Raw genomic sequence first — 19,188 nt, 5'->3', positions numbered from 1 at the left:
TGGATCACCTGAGGTCAGGAGTGCAAGGCCAGCCTGACCAACATGATGAAACCCCGTCTCTACTAAAAATACAAAAATTAGCCAAGAGTGGTGGTGGGCGCCTGTAATCCCAGCTGCTCAGGAGGCTGAGGCAGGAGAATCACTTGAACCCGGGAGGTGGAGGTTGCAGTGAGCCAAAATCCCGCCATTATACTCCTGCCTGGGCGACAGAGTGAGACTCTGTCTCAAAAAAAAAAAAAATTAGGTATTTATTGTAAGTCCATCATACACTAAAGGGATTAGCAAACTGGTTTTGAAGACCAAATATGGCTAGCTTCATGGTTTCTTTATTTTTGAGATGGAGTCTTGCTCTGTCTCCCAGGCAGGAGTACAATGGTGTGATATTGGCTCACTGCAACCTCGGCCTCCTGGGTTCAAGGGATTCTCCTGCCTCAGCCTCCCAAGTAGCTGGGAGTACAGGCGTCTGCCACCACACCTGGCCAATTTTTGTATTTTTAGTAGACACGGCGTTTCACATGTTGGTCAGGCTAATCTTGAACTCCTGACCTCAGGTGATCCACCCGTCCCAGCCTCCCAAAGTGCTGGGATTACAGGCGTGAGCCACCGCACCTGGCCTAGCTTCATGTTTTTGTAAATAAAGTTTTATTGGAACATAGCCATGCCCATTCACTTATGCTTTTGCCCTACTACATGGCAGAGTTGGGTGTTTCTGATAAAGAACATCTGGCCCTCAAAGCCTGAAATATTTTGCTGTCTGACATTTTACAGAAAATGTTTGCCAACCCCTGAGTTAGGTATTTGGGATACTGAGATGAATAAGATTATTCCCCTGTCCTTAAAGAGTTTACAATCTAATGAACAAGACAAATGTGCAAGCCAATAAAGGCAGGAAATTATTACAAGTGCTACAAGAGCCATTTAAATAAGGGAACTGGGATTTCTAACTAGTTGGAGAGATAAATCAAGAAAATCAGCCAGGAGCAGTGGCTCACCCCTGCAATCCCAGCGCTTAGGGAGGCAGAGGCAGGAGGATAGCTTGAGTCCAGGAATTTGAGACCAGCCTGGGCAACATAGTGAGACCCCATTCCAAAAAACAAAAAAGAAGATAAAAAAGAAAATCTTCATAGAAGAGATGACAGACACTTTAATAGAGTCCTGAAAGATGAGTAGGTATTTTCCAGACATAGAGGAGTAAAGACATTCAACACAGAGAAGACAGAAATAGCAGAAATGTCCCAAGGATCAATAATGACATGAATTTAGGGAACTGGTATCATATTTGGAGGTGGGGAGATAAATGACACAAAAAATAAGTTTGGAAGTAAGGAATTAAATTTTGTCTTTTCCTTAGAAAAATGACTGGCTCTCAGCCGGGCACGGTGGCTCACGCTTGTAATCCCAGCACTTTGGGAGGCTGAGGCGGACGGATCACAAGGTCAGGAGTTCGAGACCAGCCTGGCCAACATAGTGAAACGCTGTCTTCACTAAAAATACAAAAATTAGCTGGGCGTGGTGGCAGGCGCCTGTAATCCCAGCTACTTGGGAGGCTGAGACAGGAGAATTGCTTGAACCTGGGAGGTGGAGGTTGCAGTGAGTCAAGATCACGCCACTGTACAGAGCTAGACTCCGTCTCGAAAGAAAAGAAAAGAAAAGAAAAGAAAGAAAGAAAGAAAGAAAGAAAGAAAGAAAGAAGAGAGAGAGAAAGAAAGAAGGAAAGAAAGAAAGAGAAAGAGAGAGAGAGAAAGAAAGAAGGAAGGAAGGAAGGGAAGGGAAGGGAGGATGGAAGGAAGGAAGGAAGGAAAGAAAGAAAAAGAAAAAGAAGGAAAGAAAGAAAAATAGAGAAAGAAAGAGAGAAAGAAAGAAATGTGACTGGTTCTCACAGTCAGTGTAGAGGCTAGGTTTAAGGTAGCAATAGTGGAGTGGATAACGCCAAGCCACTGTAGCAATCCAAGCATTAAATGGTGCTGGTTTGAGACCAGTTAGTAGCAGTGGACATGGAAAGGAAAGGCTATGTGATTCCAGTGCAGGCTGGTTTAGGCGCCCCTCTTTGCCCAGAGCACATTTACCCCTGGCTTGGTATGTGTTGCCCTGTGTGGCAACACAGACTCTGAGATCCTTGAGGACAGGAACTATGTAAGACTGATCTCTGTATCTTCAGCACTATCTTTAGCACTTCAGGATTCAGCATAGAATTGCTGTTCACTGAAGGCTACTTTCTTGGAAAAATGTAGTGAATTAATATACCTCAAATTTATGGCTGTGATGATTTGTCTTTAAGTTATGGGGACCTAGGTGGATATAGAATGAGGAAGAGGGCATGGGAATTCTGCAAGACTTCTGGTTGGCACAGAAGGCTGTTGCAATCTGACAGGATGTCCCTGTTTGAACAATAATGCTTGCTTATTTCAGCTCCTTCAGGAGGCAGGCATATGATTATAAATGGCAAATGCCTGGCAAATTCAGAGCTGACTTATAATTACCTGGTGGTACTTTTTTAAAATATATTTTTTATCCTTTACAAAATGGCTTTTTAAGTAGTTACAAGTACAACGTCTGTTACTTGTAGAAAATTTGGAAAACATGCCAGGCGCGGTGGCTCACGCCTGTAATCTCAGCACTTTGGGAGGCTGAGGGGGGCAGATCACGAGGTCAGGAGATCAAGACCATCCTGGCTAACACGGTGAAACCCCGTCTCTCCTAAAAATACAAAAAAATTAGCCGAGTGTGGTGGCAGGCGCCTGTAGTCCCAGCTACTCAGGAGGCTGAGGCAGGAGAATGGCGTGAACCCGGGAGGTGGAGCTTGCAGTGAGCCGAGATTGTGCCACTGCACTCCAGCCTGGGCGAAAGAGCGAGACTCCGTCTCAAAAAAAAAAAAAAAAAAAAAAATTGGAAAACACAGAAGTGTAAAGAAAAAACATAAAACCAACCATAATCCCACAAACTGACTATAGATGTTTTTCTTTTCTTTTCTTTTCTTTTTTTTTTTTTTGAGACAGAGTCATGCTCTGTCAACCATCCTGGAGTGCAGTGGTGCGATCTCGGCACTGCAACCTCCCTCTCCTGGATCCAAGTGATCCTCCTGCCTCAGCCTCCTGAGTAGCTGGGATTACAGGCGTGCACCACCACACCCAGCTAATTTTTGTACTTTTAGTAGAGACGGGGTTTCACCATGTTGGCCAGGCTGGTCTCAAACTCCTGACCTCAAGTGATCTGCCCGGCTCAGCCTCCCAAAGAGCTAGGATTACAGGCGTGAGCCACCACACTTGGCCTACAGATGTTTTTCTGTAGTATATCTATGTAATCTTCTGGGTAGATAGGTATATTTTTTATAAAATTGGAATCATACTGCCTGTGTATATATGCACAAAACTTTCCATCCTCCCAGCTCTCTTATTCCCACTAAGACTTTCTTTAACCTCAAAGGAGATCCAATCCAATCTCTTGGCTTCTTCCTCCTAATCTATTCTCCTTTCCTGCCATCCTGCCATAATCAGCCTAGATCTCATGAGCTATGTCTATCTGTTAGCAGCAGTGAATCCATATGGGTTTGCAGCAAGCTCAATTCTCACTTCCTTGGAGGAAAGAATTTGGCCAAGGGGCATATGACAGAGTGAGAGACTGACTCAAGTTTTAGAGCAGGAATGAAAGTTTATTAAAAATTTTTAGAGGAGGAACGAAAGGAAGTACACTTGGAAGAGGGCCAAGTGGATGACTTGAGAAATCCAAGTGCCCCATCTGACCCCTGACTTGGGGTTTTATACATTGGCATGGTTCCGGGACTTGCATCTCTCCTCTCTTGATTTTCCTTGGGGCAGGCTGTCCACATGCACACTGGCCTGCCAGCACTTGGGCAGGCCGCATACACTGTATTTACAGAAGTTGTGCATATGCTCATTTAAGGCGTTTTTCCCTTACCAGTCTAGTGTTCCTAGAGGAAGTTCATACACAAGTTAAACTCCACCATTTTGCCTCTTAGTGCACATGCTTGAGCCCACTCATCCAACTCCTGAGATCTTCCCAGGAAGCTGCTGATCATCAGCTTCAAGTGTCTTCTATCTGTTGGGAGACTGCCTTTCCCTGGCACCATCTGCTACCAATAATTATTTTATTTAATTAATTAATTTATTTTTTGAGACGGAGTCTCACTCTGTCACCCAGACTAGAGTGCAGTGGTGCAATCTCAGCTCACTGCAAGCTCTGACTCCTGGGTTCAAGTGATTCTCTTGCCTCAGCCTCCCCAGTAGCTGGGATTACAGGAATGTGCCACCACGCCCAGCTAATTTTTTTTTTTTTTTTTTTTTTTTTTGTATTTTTAGCAGAGAAATGGTTTCACCATGCTGGCCAGGCTGGTCTCAAACTCCTGACCTCAAGTAGTGATCCACCCACCTCAGCCTCCCAAAGTGCTAGGATTACAGGCATGAGCCACCGCACCTGGCCTTCAATGATTATTTGAGAGAGATAGTTTAACAATCTCCTGACCATCATCACCTGACATTCCTGGGTGGGGGGCTTTCCTGCCCTGCTCTTGTCCGCCTAACTACCTACTCTAACATATAGGCTAACCAGCTACTCTCAACTCCTTCCTTCCTCCACCTACCTTATAAATCTCTCTCACCTTGGGTAATTCCAGTAATGTACCTCCTGTGTTCCTAGACACAGGTTGCTGAGAATTGCTGGGGGAAAACAAAATCCCTCAACCATTCAAAACAAGAAAAGCCAGTGCTACCAATAGTTTGTATGTTTAAACTCAGCTGGACCCTTATTGCTACTTCCATCCCTTTTTTTTTTTTCACTTCACAGAGCCCTTCCCTCTTGCCTTTTACACTTCATTACCTTCTTAAAGTTCACCATCTAATTCTATGACCTCCCCTTCCCCCTTCATATCTGTTAATGACCTAATTTACATAGAAATAGAGTTCACCAAGGAGAATGCCTCTTAATTTCCTGCATTTGATCTTGAAGTATTTTCCCTAGGCCTTGGCTTTCTCAAGCCTCTCTCATTTTTCCCCATTCTAATTATTGATTCTTAATCTTTTTTCCTGGTTTCTCTTCTTTTTCCTCTTCTTCCAATTTTGCTGTCCTCTAGGGTTCCATCCTGAACCATACACTCTATCCACATTCCCTGATCTCAGTGCTTCCCATGCCTTCAGCTACCTTCTCTCTCCTTTTTTTTTTTTAGAGATAGGGTGTCACTCTGTCGCCCAGGCTGGAGTGCAGTGGCACCATCAAGGCTCACTGCAGCCTCGACCACCTGGGCTCAAGAGCTCCTCCAATTTCAGCTTCCTGAGTAGCTGGAACTACAGGTATGTGCCACCATGCCTGTTTTTTTGTTTGTTTGTTTGTTTGTTTTTTTGTGGCAGAGACAGGGTCTGGCTATGTTGCCCAGGCTGGTCTTGAACGCCTGGCTTCAAGTGATCCTCCTGCCTCATGCCTCAACCTCCCAAAGTGCTGGAATTATCGGCATGAACCATCACTCCCGGCCAGCTACCGCCTATGGATTAAAACTCAAATGTGTAATTCCAGCACTGGTTTATTTCTTGAGCTCCAAATTAGGATATCCATTTGCCAGCTGAATGTCTTTTTTTTTTTTTTTTTTTGAGACGCAGTTTTGCTCTTGTTGCCCAGGCTGGAGTGCAGTGGCATGATCTCGGCTCACTGCAACCTCCACCTCCTGGGTTCAGGCGATTCTCCTGCCTCAGTCTCCCAAGTCGCTGGGATTACAGGCATGCGCCACCATGCCTGGCTAATTTTTTGTGTCTTTAGTAGAGATGGGGTTTCACCATGTTGGCCAGGCTGGTCTTGAACTCCTGATCTCGTGATCTGCCCGCCTTGGCCTCCCAAAGTGCTGGGATTACAGGCGTGAGTCACCGCTCCCGGCCACACACATATATCTTACAATGTAGAATATTCTTGTCACAATACACTGTGGATGAACTCATTAAGGATGCTGTGAGATAATTGCTACCTGAATTAGAATGTGTAATTCACTGTGGAACATAGTAAAGGTAAGATTAGCTCTATCTGGGGGTGGGCACAGGTGTGGGTGTCCAAAGAAACTCTCAAAAAGGAACTGATAGTTGTTGTTGTTGTTGTTGTTGTTTTTGAGACGGAGTCTTGCTCTGTTGCCCCGGCTGGACTGTGGTGGTGCAATCTCTGCTCACTGCAACCTCTGCCTCCCAGGTTCAACAATTCTCCTGCCTCAGCCTCCTGAGTAGCTGAGATTATAGGCGTGCACCACCATGCCCAGCTAATTTTGTATTTTTGGTAGAGACGGGGTTTCACCATGTTGGCCAGGCTGGTTTTGAACTCCTAACCTTAATTCAGATCATTTTCACAAACATTCAACACGGGCTGCTATGCCCCAGGCAGTATTGTTATATTGGAGATAGAGAGGTGAATAAGTCACTGACCTCAATGAGATTTTAGCTAGAGAAGCTACTTTTTCCTTGACTATCATTTATTCAAGAGAGTGGCTTGGGAGAATTAGCTCCTTAATCTCTAAGAGCTCCTCTCAGCCAACCCAAATAAGTACAAAGCATAAGTAAAAACGATTTCTGGCAATCCAGCTTCCCTAGCCTTCCCTGACCCTTTTATTCAGATTGCCTGCTGCTGCTAAGCAGATTGCCTGCTGCTTTCTGTTCCATGTTGTCTATGTGAGGCACTGTGCTAAGCTTGTGGATGCACATGTGACTGAGTCCTCAAAGAACCCAAGAGATAGGAGAACCAGGCACTCAATGAGTTGATGCAATAGGTTGTCCCAGACACTGTTACATGTTTGTTCAGGTTGTAGATGGGGCTGTAAAGAATGAAAGGTCACTTCCATCTGTGAAGGAGGGTGTTTGTAAAATGTTTAAAGCCCAAGGTAGCTGAGATGTGGGTCTCCAAGGGGACACTGGAAGGAGAAGACAAAAGATCAGTTCATTCCTCTTTTCTTTCCTTAGAACACTCACAGAACCTAAATCTCCTAAAATCTTTTCTCTCCCTTTCTCAACTCTCTTTTGCCTGAAAATCATAGCTTTTCCTAAACTTGATGTTTCACTTTCTTGCTCTGTAGCTAGTGGAAAGGGTGAAAAAAAAAAAACAGGACTGTGAACAAAACAGGCTATGCCTTATTTTGCTTCTCCCAAATATAAGCATGATCTTGTTTCCTCTACGCCCAGCAAAGGACAGTCAATGTCTTGTAGGTTTCTGTGTTTTCCCTTAATAAAGCAACACTCTAGAAATGTTGTTTTATTTGATGCTCGACTACCAATTAAGAAACATGGCAGCAATAACAGCAATAACAAAAAGCAGTTGGTGTGAAGTTTAGGAAGAGAAGACAGCAAACCAACAACAACAGAATGCATTATGAAGTAATTCGTACCTACACTCTTGGCTGTGAAAAGTTGGAAATCATTTTTGCTAGAAACTAAGGGAAAAAATTAGTGGTCTAAACGCTGTGTAAAGGAAGGAAACTTCCTATTGAGAAACACAAGCCACTCTTGTTCTTCCTTTTTAAAAACAAAACAGGCTAGGCACAGTGGCTCACGCCTGTAATCCCACACTCTGGAAGGTCAAGGGGCGGGGGGTGGATCACCTGAGGTAGGAGTTTGAGACCAGCCTGGCCAACATGGTGAAACCCCGTCTCTACTAAAAATACAGAAATTAGCCGGGTGTGGTGGCGGGTGCCTGTAGTCCCAGCTACTCAGGAGGCTGAGGCAGGAGAATCGCTTGGACCTGGGAGAGGGAGGTTGCAGTGAGCTGAGATGGCACTACTGCACTCTAGCCTGGGTGAGACTCTGTCTCTAAATAAATAAATACATACATACAAAACAAAACTTGGCTAAATGATTATTCAGTTACAAAAGTTAGAAACCTTGGTATTATCTCTGATTCTCCTTACTCCCTCCTCATTTAATTCCATTGCTTAGTGAGTTTTAAAATCTTATCTCCAAAATGTTTCTCAATAAATATACAGAATAGTATCTTTCCTATTCTTCATCCATGCTGTCATTGTCCAAACTGAAACTCTCTATTGCTTGATTAGCTTTTTAAAATTCTCTTTGTCTTCTTATCTCATCTTGCTCCTCTCCATTTTGTCCTCAATTTTGCTGCCAGAATGGTCTTTCAAAAATCATGTCTTTAGTTTAATATTTATTGATATTCTGAATGGCGGGATGAATCTGTCCCAGCTCCTGTCCTTGATGAGTTTTTGATGTTTTATGGTTAACATTGACTCTACCTTTCAGTTCTGAGTCTAATCCTCTTTTTCTGCTATGCATCAGCTGCCACATCAGTTCCACAAGATGCCAGTCACTGAGGAATGTAGGAACTACAGCCGATGTGTCTCCACCATGTGTCACTTTAGCTAATTATTTAAAGAATGTAGTTTGACACTTTGTGTAGAATGTAGAAAAAGTGCTGTGGAAATGGACATGGTTTTATGAGTCAAGAATTGCACTTGATCCTGGCTTTCCCTGATGACCTGTGTTTTGACATTTGAAGCTAAGTAGAACCTGCTGATGCCTGGTGACCCTGATGAAAGTTAAAACTGATTTAGAAGTTGATGATGTTGCCTGTGTCATGTCCAAGACATTTATTTACTACACTTAATCTTAGCCAAATGACTGAGAAGTGATCAAGACATTTATACATAAACAATGCAGATATAGCTTGCTGCTGTGGTGAAATGGATCTGGCATGCAAAGACCTAGATTCTAATTCTGGTTCTGCTGTTTACTAGTTGTGTGACTTTTGGCAAGCCACTAAATAACTTTGTGTTCTAGTGTCCTCATATTTAAAATGCGTGTGATAGTACAAATCTTGAAGGATTGTTGAGGGGACTAAAGGAAACAATGTACTGATGGGAGTTTAGCACAATCCTTGAAACTTTTTGGTCAGTTTCAATGGAACACATAATTGAGATCAAACAATAATTATTAAGCACCTTCTGTGTGCCAAGAACTGGGCTAGTTTCTAGGGCTACAAAGATAAGGCCTGGTTCCTGCTGTTAAGAAGCTAATGGAGGGATACTAATGAACACTATGTAAATTTTTTAACTCAATCTGAGTCATGATGTTTCAAGATCCCCACAGTTTGCTTATCCCAAAAGACATCCGCAACATGAGCTATTCTGCTGATTAGTCTGGAACATCAAGTTTCTATAGGAAGTGTATATAGTGTGTTTCTTTTTTTTTTTTTTTTTTGAGAAGGAGTCTCGCTCTGTCGCCCAGGCTGGAGTGCAGTGGCGCAATCTCGGCTCACTGCAAGCTCCGCCTCCCAAGTTCACGCCATTCTCCTGCTTCAGCCTCTCCGAGTAGCTGGGACTACAGGCGCCCGCCACCACGCCTGGCTAATTTTTTGTATTTTTAGTAGAGACGGGGTTTCACCGTGGTCTCCATCTTCTGACCTCGTGATCCGCCCGCCTCGGCCTCCCAAAGTGCTGGGATTACAAGCGTAAGCCACCGCGCCCGGCTATATAGTGTGTTTCGAGGAGGCCATGTAGCATAATGAAAAGACAGGTATGTGTTTATATGGACTCAGATGCTCGTTAATTCACTAATTAATACTCTTAGGTACCTGGGTAAGTTTGTTCATTTCTTTGAATCTCAGTTTCCTTATTTGTAAAATGTGGAGATTAAAATACTCACAGAGTTATTGTGACGATTAAATGTGATAAGGTATATAACATTCCTGGCACAGTCCCTGGCGTAGGGTAGATAATAAATGGTGAAATTAATAAGAAAAAATATATCCAAAAGGAAAGAGAAATGGCTTTATACCACACTCAGTTGCATGCATGTTTCATGTCCTGGTTAGCTGCTGAATAGGAACCATGTCTCTTAAACCAAGCCTTGCCTTTTCTTTCATTCTTTTTTTTTTTTTTTTTTTGAGACGGAGTCTCGCTCTGTCGCCCAGGCTGGAGTGCAGTGGCGCAATCTCGGCTCACTGCAAGCTCCGCCTCCCGGGTTCATGCCATTCTCCTGCCTCAGCCTCTCCGAGTAGCTGGGACTACAGGCGCCCGCCACCACGCCTGGCTAATTTTTTGTATTTTTAGTAGAGATGAGGTTTCACCGTGGTCTCGATCTCCTGACCTCGTGATCCACCCGCCTTGGCCTCCCAAAGTGCTGGGATTACAAGCGTGAGCCACCGCGCCCAGCCTTTTTTTTTTTTTTTTTTTTTTTTTGAGACAGGGTCTTGATCTATTGCCTTGCCTAGGCTGGAGTGCAGTAAGCAGATCTCTGCTTACTGTATCCTTGACCTCCTGGGCTCAAGCAATTCTCCTGCCTCAGCCCCCTAAGTAGCTAGTACTACAGGCATGCCCCACCACAACCTCACTAATTTTTAAATTTTTTGTAGAGACAGGCTCTCACTTTGTTGTCCAGGCTGTTCTTTGTTGCCCAGGAGTTTCACTTTGTTGCCCAGGCTGGTCTGGAACTCCTGGGCTCAAGCTGTCCTCCCACCTTGGATTCCCAAAGTGCTGGGATTACAGGCATGAGCCACTGAGCCTGGCCTGGCTTTCCTGAAGATGCCAAACGTCTACCTTATTCCCAGAAACCTTTATTAAATTGTAATCTATAGAAAAGAGGCTATCCCAAGGAAAAGAAAGGAAAGGAGAAACAGGATGCTCATTTTTTTTGGCTGCTATCCCTTTCAGATATATTCTTATTTAGTTCTTTTTCAAATTTCTTGTAGAGATATATTCTTATTTACTTCTTTTTCAAATTTCTTGTAGAGACAGTGTCTCACTCTGGCATCCAACTCAGGCTGCAGTGCCGTGACGTGATCTTGGCTCACTGCAGTCTTGACCTCATGGGTCAAGCGATCCTCCTGCCTCAGCTTCCTGAGTAGGCAGGACTACAGATGTGTGCCACCATAGCCAACAAATTTTTTTAATTTTAAATTTTATTTTTTTTGTAGAGATGGGGTCCCGCTATGTTGCCCAGGCTGGTCCCAAACTCCTGGCCTGAAGCGATTCTCCCACCTCAGCTTCCCAAAACACTGGGATTACAGGTGTCAGCCACCAAGCCTGGCCCGCACCACATTTCTTTGGGAAAATTCTAAGAACTAATATTTATTTATTTATTTATTTATTTCTCCTGTTGCCTGTATAACTGCAGAATAAGAGCTAATATTAATTGAGTGCTTACTATTTACCAGGCTCTGTTCTAAGCTCTTTACCCATAGGAGCTCACTTAATCCTTGAAACAACCTTTGTAGACAGCTACTATTGTTACTCACATTTTAAAGAAGGGGACACCGAGGCATAGAGAAGTTAGCAAACTTGCCTAAGGCCATATGGCTACTAAGTGATGAATCTGGATATTAAAACCCTGGTACTATGGCACCAGGATCCACATTCTTAACTACTAAGCTTTGAGCCTCTCCTCAACTAGAAATAGAAACTCAGCTCAGCACAATGGCTCACACCTGTAATCCTAACACTTTGGGAGGCCGAGGTGGGTGGATCACCTGAGGTCAGGAGTTTGAGACCAGCCTGGCCAGCATGGTGAAACCTCGTCTCTACTAAAAATACAAAAGTTAGCCAGGCATGGTGGCTCGCGCCTGTAATCCCAGCTACTTGGGAGGCTGAGGCAAGAGAATCACTTGAACCCGGGAAGTGGAGGTTGCGGTGAGCCGAGATTGCGCCACTGCTCTCCAGCCTGGGCGATAAGAGTGAAACTCTGTCTCAAAAAAAAACAAAAAAACAGAAAAACAGAAACTCATTCATTTCTTTTTTTTTTTTTTTAGACGGAGTCTCACTCTGTCGCCCAGGCTGGAGTGCAATGGTGCAATGTTGGCTCACTGCAAGCTCCACCTCCCGGGTTCACGCCATTCTCCTGCCTCAGCCTCTCCAAGTAGCTGGGACTACAGGCGCCCGCCACCATGCCCGGCTAATTTTTTGTATTTTTAGTAGAGACGGGGTTTCACCGTGGTCTCGATCTCCTGACCTCGTGATCCACCCGCCTCGGCCTCCCAAAGTGCTGGGATTACAAGCGTGAGCCACCGCGCCCGGCCTCAAACTCATTCATTTCTATACCATCTAACTACTGACCCACTGGCATCTGAACCCATACTCTCTGCTCTTCCTTCTTGTTACTTTGGATAAAGTGTCTCTGCTACTATCAAAAGTCAACCTTTGCACTTGGGCTTGGGGTCTCAGTCTTTTCCTTTCTTTCTTTTTTTTGTGTTTTTTCCAGTGTTTTGCCAACACAAAAAGAGATCTCAATCTTATAAAGGGCTTCACTGCTGCTATCTCTCTTTTCTCTAGGATGTCCCCAGTTTTTCCCTCTCTTGAAAATCAGCAAAATAATATTCTCTAGTGTCTTCAATCTAAATAATAATTTAAAAAAAGGACAAAGAAAGCCCTTCCCTTGACCACACCTCCGTTTCCAGCTAGTGCCTCATCTTTTAGTTTCCTTTTTAGCTCTCTCTTGATATTTGCACGGCTTTTTCTTATCCTCCATATCTAAGTTTAAAGCCACTTCCTAAGAGGCCTGCCCTAACCACCCAGTATAAATTACCTACCCATTGACTTCCTATTAAAATAATTTATTAAATTATTTGCAGTGTTAATCAGTATTGGATATTTTTCTTGTTTACTTGTTTAGTGTTTGCTTTCATCACAGAATTTAAGCTCTGAGAGAGCTTATTCACTGCTGTATTCCCAGGATTTCCAACAGTGCCTAGATATATTAGGTGTTCAATAAATCCTTTTTTTTTTTTTTTTTTTTTTGTGAGGTAGAATCTGGCTCTGTCACCCAGGCTGGAGTGCAGTGATGCAATCTCGGCTCCAAGGTTCAAGTGATTCTTGTGCCTCAGCTAGGACTACAGGGTGCGCTGCCACGCCCGGATAATTTTTGTGTATTTAGTAGAGATGGGGTTTCACCATGTTGGCCAGGCTGGTCTCGAACGCCTGACCTCAAGTGATCTGCCTGCCTCGGCCACCCAAAGTGCTGGGATTACAGGCGCGAGCCACCGCGCCCGGCCAATAAATACTTAAATTGCCCTTGTAGGCTGTTAGTGATCTATCCCTACTTCTTTGACCTTATCTGCCACCACTTTCTCCCTGGCTCACTGCTCCACGCACACTGACCTCCTTGTTGATCCGTCAAGATGCCACGCTCACTCCTAACATTTGGTCTTTGCATTTGCTATTCCTTCGTCTTGGAAGGCTCTTCCACCAGGCTCCCTCCTTCACTTTCTTCAGGTCTTTCCTCAAAAGTTACCTTTTCATTCAGGCCTTCCCTGTTTGGGAATTTAAAATAGCAGTCCCAGCGCTCTCTCCTTCCTTGCTTATGTTTTTCTCCATAGCATTTATGATTTTTTTAATGTACGATATAATTTACTATTTATTTTACCATTCCCCTCACCTGTCATGAAGGCTCTGTTGTACCCCAGTGCCTAGAAGAATGCCTAGTACAAAACAGCGAATATTTATTAAATGAATGGATTTGTGGAATGAATGCATAAATGAATATCAGATATGAAATCTTTCGGAAGTGGAAGGTATCATGGCCAGTAAAATTATTTATTAATATGTTCATAATCTTTTTTCTTTACTCTAATCCCATGACAGATTATAAATAATCTTAATAGCAGTATTCACGTTTGCATTCTCGTATCCCTGGCATGGAGTCCTACACACAATAGGCGCCCTAAGAAAGCGTGTTTGACTTGATCGCTGGAGCATCTGCCGGCGCCGCCCAGGACCCGCCCAGGACCCGCCCCTCCCCCTGCGGCCCCGCCCCCCGCATGCTGATTGCCATATAGGCGAGTGACGTCAGGCCGTTTGTTGTCATTGGCGGCTCCCAAGATGGCGTCCATCATGGAAGGGCCGCTGAGCAAATGGACTAACGTGATGAAGGGCTGGCAGTACCGTTGGTTCGTGCTGGACTACAATGCAGGACTGCTCTCCTACTACACGGTGAGTCCTTGGAGGGCACAGCTCCAGGCGCCTCGGGGCCGCGTTTCCTGGGTGGAGGTGGGGGACCGGGGTTTTAGGTGGCTGAGTTGAGGTTGCTAGTCTGGGGGTGCCGCCGTACGAGAGGGTTCCCTTGTTGGGGAGGGTTTTACGTCTCGGATAGCCAATGAGGGTGAGGGAGAGAGGGGCGCAGCCAATAAATAGAAACTAGCTGTCTGATTTATGGGTTGGGGGTGAGCCAAGTTTCTTTTTTAGGGTCCGCTATTAAGCGGTAGTGGGGTCCGGCATGGTTGTGAGCGGGTAAGGGTGATCGTAGTCATGGCTTAAAAGGTCCAGTCGTGCGGTTCATGCTGTCTTCATATGTTGTCATGGACTTTACACTGTCCCACCAAGGCCCCGTAGCCGGCCGCACCCCTTAGCTTCCCTCCAGAGATTGAAGAGCTCTGCTTCCTCGGAGGAGTGGCCAGAGGAGCCGGGACAGGTCCAAAAGTGACCAGCTCTTGGGCAACACCAGGGGGTCCGAAATCCCTCCAGTCGGTTCAGGTTGTGTGTCTCATTCAAGGGACGCACCCTTCTATTTAGCGGGAGGCGAGCTCAAACGACGCCTTAACTTTTGAGAGCCGAGGATTTCCTACACGCGAGACTCTTGTCAGCGAAGAGAGACAAGTGATAGTGCAGTGTCCCCTTACAGTTATATTCTGGGTTCAGGACTTCACTGTTGTTAACATGAGTTGGTGGCCGTGGACAAGTAGATGAATTGTTATGAATCTTACGTGGTTTTGTGTGTGTGTGTGTGTGTGTGTGTGTGTGTGTATGGTTTTTTTTTGAGACGGAGTCTCGCCCTGTCGCCCTCGCTGGCGTGCGGTGGCATCATCTCGGCTCACTGCAACTTCCGCCTCTCGGGTTCAAGCGATTCTCCTGCCTCTGGCCTCCCTAGTAGCTGGCATCACAGGCATGCGCCACCACACCCTGCTAATTCTTGTATTTTTAGTAGAGACGGGGTTTCACCATGTTGGCCAGGCTGGTCTTGAACTCCTGACCTCAGGTGATCCACCCGCCTCGGCCTCCCAAAGTGCTGGGATTACAGACGAGCCACCGCGTCCGGCCTTGAATCTTATGTGTTTTTTTTTTTGTTTTGTTTTGTTTTTTTTTTTTTTGAGACAGAGTGTCGCTCTGTCACCCAGGCTGGAGTGCAGTGGCGCAGTCTCGGCTCACTGCAAGCTCCGCCTCCCGGGTTCATGCCATTCTCCTGCCTCAGCCTCTCCGAGTAGCTGGGACTACAGGCGCCCGCCACCACGCCCGGCTAATTTTTTTGTATTTTTTTTGTTTTTAGTAGAGACGAGGTTTCACCGTGGTCTCGATCTCCTGACCTCGTGATCCGCCCGCCTCGGCCTCCCAAAGTGCTGGGATTACAAGCGTGAGCCACCGCGCCCGGCCGAATCTTATGTTTTGACTATCCCCTCCACCCTCATCGCATTCGATATGGAGAGTAGGTGGTATTAGGGAGATAACTTACTTAGAAAGGTATTTTCTATGAATGGTGTATAGTTGGCGATAGCCGATATGCGGGAAGAAAATACTTAAGAGGACAAAACAGAATGCCCAGAAAGCTTTAGAAAATAATAGAAGACAGAAAGAAAAACATGGTTATGGAAGAAGGATTAAGGTTGATGAGAGAAAGGGGACACTGAATTTATTTGTTCATTTAAAAAATAGCATTGAGCTGTTATGTGCGTTTTCATGCCAGCAAGAATAGACAGTAAAAAAGACATTCACTGTTCCTCTTCTCTGGAGCTTATATACTAGCTTGGTGAGTCCTTTAATTCATTTCACTCCTAATAACTCTGCAAGGTGGTTATTCATTATCTCCATTTAATGTCCCCAGTTACAGTTTTGAAATCTGAGTCTCCAGGCTTTTAAAGCAATTTGCTCAACATCACATAGCACTAAGTGATGGAATCAGGATGCCAAATTATTGACTTTTTCTACTAAACTTCACTTTCACTACAGGAAGGAGAAAAGTGTAAGTTGTGAGTTACTAAAGGCAAGCTTGCAAGAGTAAAAGTATTACTTTCATCATCCTTCAACTATCAGCTTTCTTTCTCTACATAGTTTTTAAAGGGAAAAAGACTAAACCTTAATGAGTCTTAAACACATTGTTCAAGATTGTCTTTAGGTAGGCATGAAAGAGAGGCAACTGAATATTATATCCTGAAAACTCTGGAATTATGAAAGCCGTGGCTTAGATAAAGGAAAAGTAATATTGGGTTTAAGTAGATGTGATCATCAGCAAATCCCATAAACTCTATTCAAGATAAAGTGATTTCAGTGAGTGACACTATGCAGTTGAGTTACTTTACAAATCCCAAATTTGTGTGGATCTGAATTTAGGACCATACTGGAGAGGCCCCCAGCTGAGGTTCTTGGGAATGCCTAGCCCAGAAAGAATCTTCCTTTTTCCTGTTTTTCTTCCTTTCATGTATCCTTTTTCTGCTTTGTTGCCCTTTTAGTTTTTGAATACTTGGACAAATATCTCCTTTCTTACTGGCTAAATATAGGGTTTAAAAAAATACTTTTTTTCCCCCTCAATAGTTATCTTTCTTTTTGAGACTAGATTCCCTAAAATATTATGCTTGCCAGAGGAAGGAAGTATCATATTTCTCACTAACGGCTGTTTAGAAGATTTTTTTTTCTTTTCTAGTTCCTTGATATTAAAGTATTTGCTTACAGAGAAACAACAGACAATTGTTGTACTATCTTGTGAAAATAAAATGATACCCAATCTCAAATTAGAGGAGGTCTAGTGAAGAGGGGAAAAGGATAGATATTTACTTAAAAGGGAAGGTAGGAGACACATTGGATATTGGCAATGAATTCTACACACATGACATTATTTCAGTCCATTCGGATTCTGAAGGATTTGAAGGTACATATTAATGATTTGCATGTGGCTAATAACTTGGAGCTACATCTTCCAGGAAGAATATCTGAATTAGTTGTGTTGCCTTCCAAGCAAGGCAGTGAATAGCATAACTTTGTTTCTTGTTTCCAAAATCGCTTGGCCTGTAGTCTGTCTCTGTGCTTATTAATATATTCTAGGGTGGTCCTGAAAACCCTGAACTAAACCAAAGTGACATTGCTTTAGAGTTGGCCTTACTGAGAATTCTTCTCGAGGAAATCTCAGGATTGGGTTAGGATCATTGTGATTGCTGTGAACTGAATAGATTTACACAAGCCTCACCTTAGTTGAATTTTTATTAGATGAAATGGCCAGAGAGAACTAACGATATAAATTTGGGAACACTATGTGAGCAACCAATTGTTTATGTGGCTCATGATCACAAAAGAAGATATGGAAGGAAGGAAATTAGGGGAGGTATAGATCTATGAGGAATTAGAAGTTTAGAAAGTTAGAGGAGTTTGTGCCTTTTGTTAATTTATGAAAGGTTACTGAGTACCTATTGTGTGCCTGGCACTTTGTTAGGAAGTGGGATTAAAGTGGCAAATAAGATGGGAATTGTTCATGCTCTCATGGTACCTATAATATGTTGGGGGATATACCAGATAAGAGCCGTGATAGAGGAAGCACAGGGGGATACATAGGTGGGCTACTTGACTCGGTCTTGGAGGATTAGGAAAGGTTTCCTTGGAGAAGCAGGTTTGTTTTGACTAGGATGATGAGTAGAGATTAGCCGTATGAGCAGAGAGGGAAAAGTGCTTGAGACAAAGGGAATAAAAGTTTTTTGGAGAAGACAAGAGTAAGCAGCTTGTCCGTTCTGGAGGTTGGGCTGTGAGGTAGGTAGTAGTGAGAGATGAACTGGGGAGCTAAGCAGGAGGACAGATAATGAAAGGCTTTCTTGGCAAACCATGTTAAGGAATTTGAACTTTATCCCTAGGGCAGTGGAGAGCTATTTCAGTGTTGTAAGCACTTTTTATTATTATTGAAAAATCTTTTATTATAGAAATTAAAAAAATTTATTTATTCATTTATTTTGATAAGACTGGTTAATTTTGTATTTTTGGTAGAGATGGGATTTCACCATGTTGCTGAGGCTGGCCTCAAACTTCTGGGCTCAAGCATTCGCTTGCCTCGGCCTCCCAGAATGTTGGGATTACAGATGTGAGCCCCTGTGCCCAGCCTAGTATAGAAAATTTTTAACATTCATAAAAGTAAAGAGGACAGTAAAATGAATTCATTTCATCCAGCTTATACAAGTATCAGCATATGGCCAGTCTTCTTTTATTAGTACTCCCATTAACTCCTTCCTCCTCTATTGAATTATTTTTAGAGCAGATCCCAGACTATTATTTCTTTGTGAATATTTCAGTATGTGGCCAGGCATGGTGGCTCATGCCTGTAATCCCAGCACTTTGGGAGGCTGAGGCGGGGAGATCACGTGAGGTCAGGAATTCAAGACTAGCCTGGCCAACACTATCTCTGCTAAAAATACAAAAACTTGCCGGGGGCAGTGGCCAGTGCCAGTAATCCCAGCTACTTGGGAGGCCGAGAATTCAGCCTCTCCCTTCAAGGAGAATCACTTGAACCAGGAAGTGGAGTTTGCAGTGGGCCAAGATGGTCCCACTGCACTCCAGCCTGGGTGACAAAGCGAGACTCTGTCTCAAAAAAAAAAAAAAAAGAAAGTAAGTTAAGGTCCCTCTATTTTCAAAAGAATGTTATCAAAACACTTTTATTACAGCTAAATAGTAGTATTTATTAATATCAAATATCCAGTCTGTTCAATTTGCTAGAATGTCGCAAACATTTCTTCCTTACCAGTTGGTTTGAGTCAGAATTCCAAAGAAGAGCTGCATATAAAATTATAGAGTCTCTTATAATCTCTAGTTCTCCCTCTTTTTTTCTTGGCCATTTGTTTGTCTAAGACACCAGGTCATTTACTCTGTAGAATTTTCCGCATTTTGGATTTTGTTGGAAGCATCATTTTGGTATGTTTAAACATGTTCCTTTGTCCTCTGTATTTCCTATATAAATTGATAATTTGAGCTGAAAGCTTAATCAAATTTATTTTTTTTCTTTTGGGTAAGAATATAGGTGGAACCTATCAAATCAAGAGGCATGTTAGCTTGTCTCTCTATGATGTTAAAATTGATAAGTAGGTCAGGTGAAATGTGTTTTGTTTTTTTTTTTTTTTAAAGAAAATGGTTGCAGAGAAGTAATCAGGAGGTCACTTTTGTTGGGATTTAATTTAGTGACTGGATGTGAGTGAAGGGAAGAGTCTGAAGACATCCAGGTTTTCAGCTTGAGCTGGTTGAATGATAAAAAGGAA

At 43.6% G+C, this 19,188-nt stretch overlaps 1 protein-coding gene across 13 annotated transcripts in view; it reads left to right on the top strand.

Moving 5' to 3' along the window:
• The window catches only part of OSBPL9 (oxysterol binding protein like 9), a 204,688-nt gene that overhangs the window by 21,188 nt on the left and 164,312 nt on the right, over positions 1 to 19,188 (top strand). For 6 of the 13 annotated variants that reach the window (XM_063627476.1, XM_063627473.1, XM_063627472.1 and 3 more), the window contains exon 1: positions 13,758 to 13,906. In XM_063627476.1, the coding sequence (XP_063483546.1) occupies positions 13,796 to 13,906 (111 nt within the window). In that variant the 5' untranslated portion in view covers positions 13,758 to 13,795. Of the gene's footprint in view, positions 1 to 9,351; positions 9,501 to 13,558; positions 13,907 to 19,188 lie in introns of those variants that run through there. The other 7 variants (XM_063627477.1, XM_055254768.2, XM_055254765.2 and 4 more) reach the window with 4 other exon arrangements.

The sequence above is a fragment of the Symphalangus syndactylus genome, chromosome 12 (assembly GCF_028878055.3).
Source record: "Symphalangus syndactylus isolate Jambi chromosome 12, NHGRI_mSymSyn1-v2.1_pri, whole genome shotgun sequence".
Lineage (NCBI taxonomy): Eukaryota > Metazoa > Chordata > Mammalia > Primates > Hylobatidae > Symphalangus > Symphalangus syndactylus.
The sequence above is the reverse complement of the archived record's forward strand: the minus strand, read 5'-3'. Positions and strand labels throughout refer to the sequence as shown.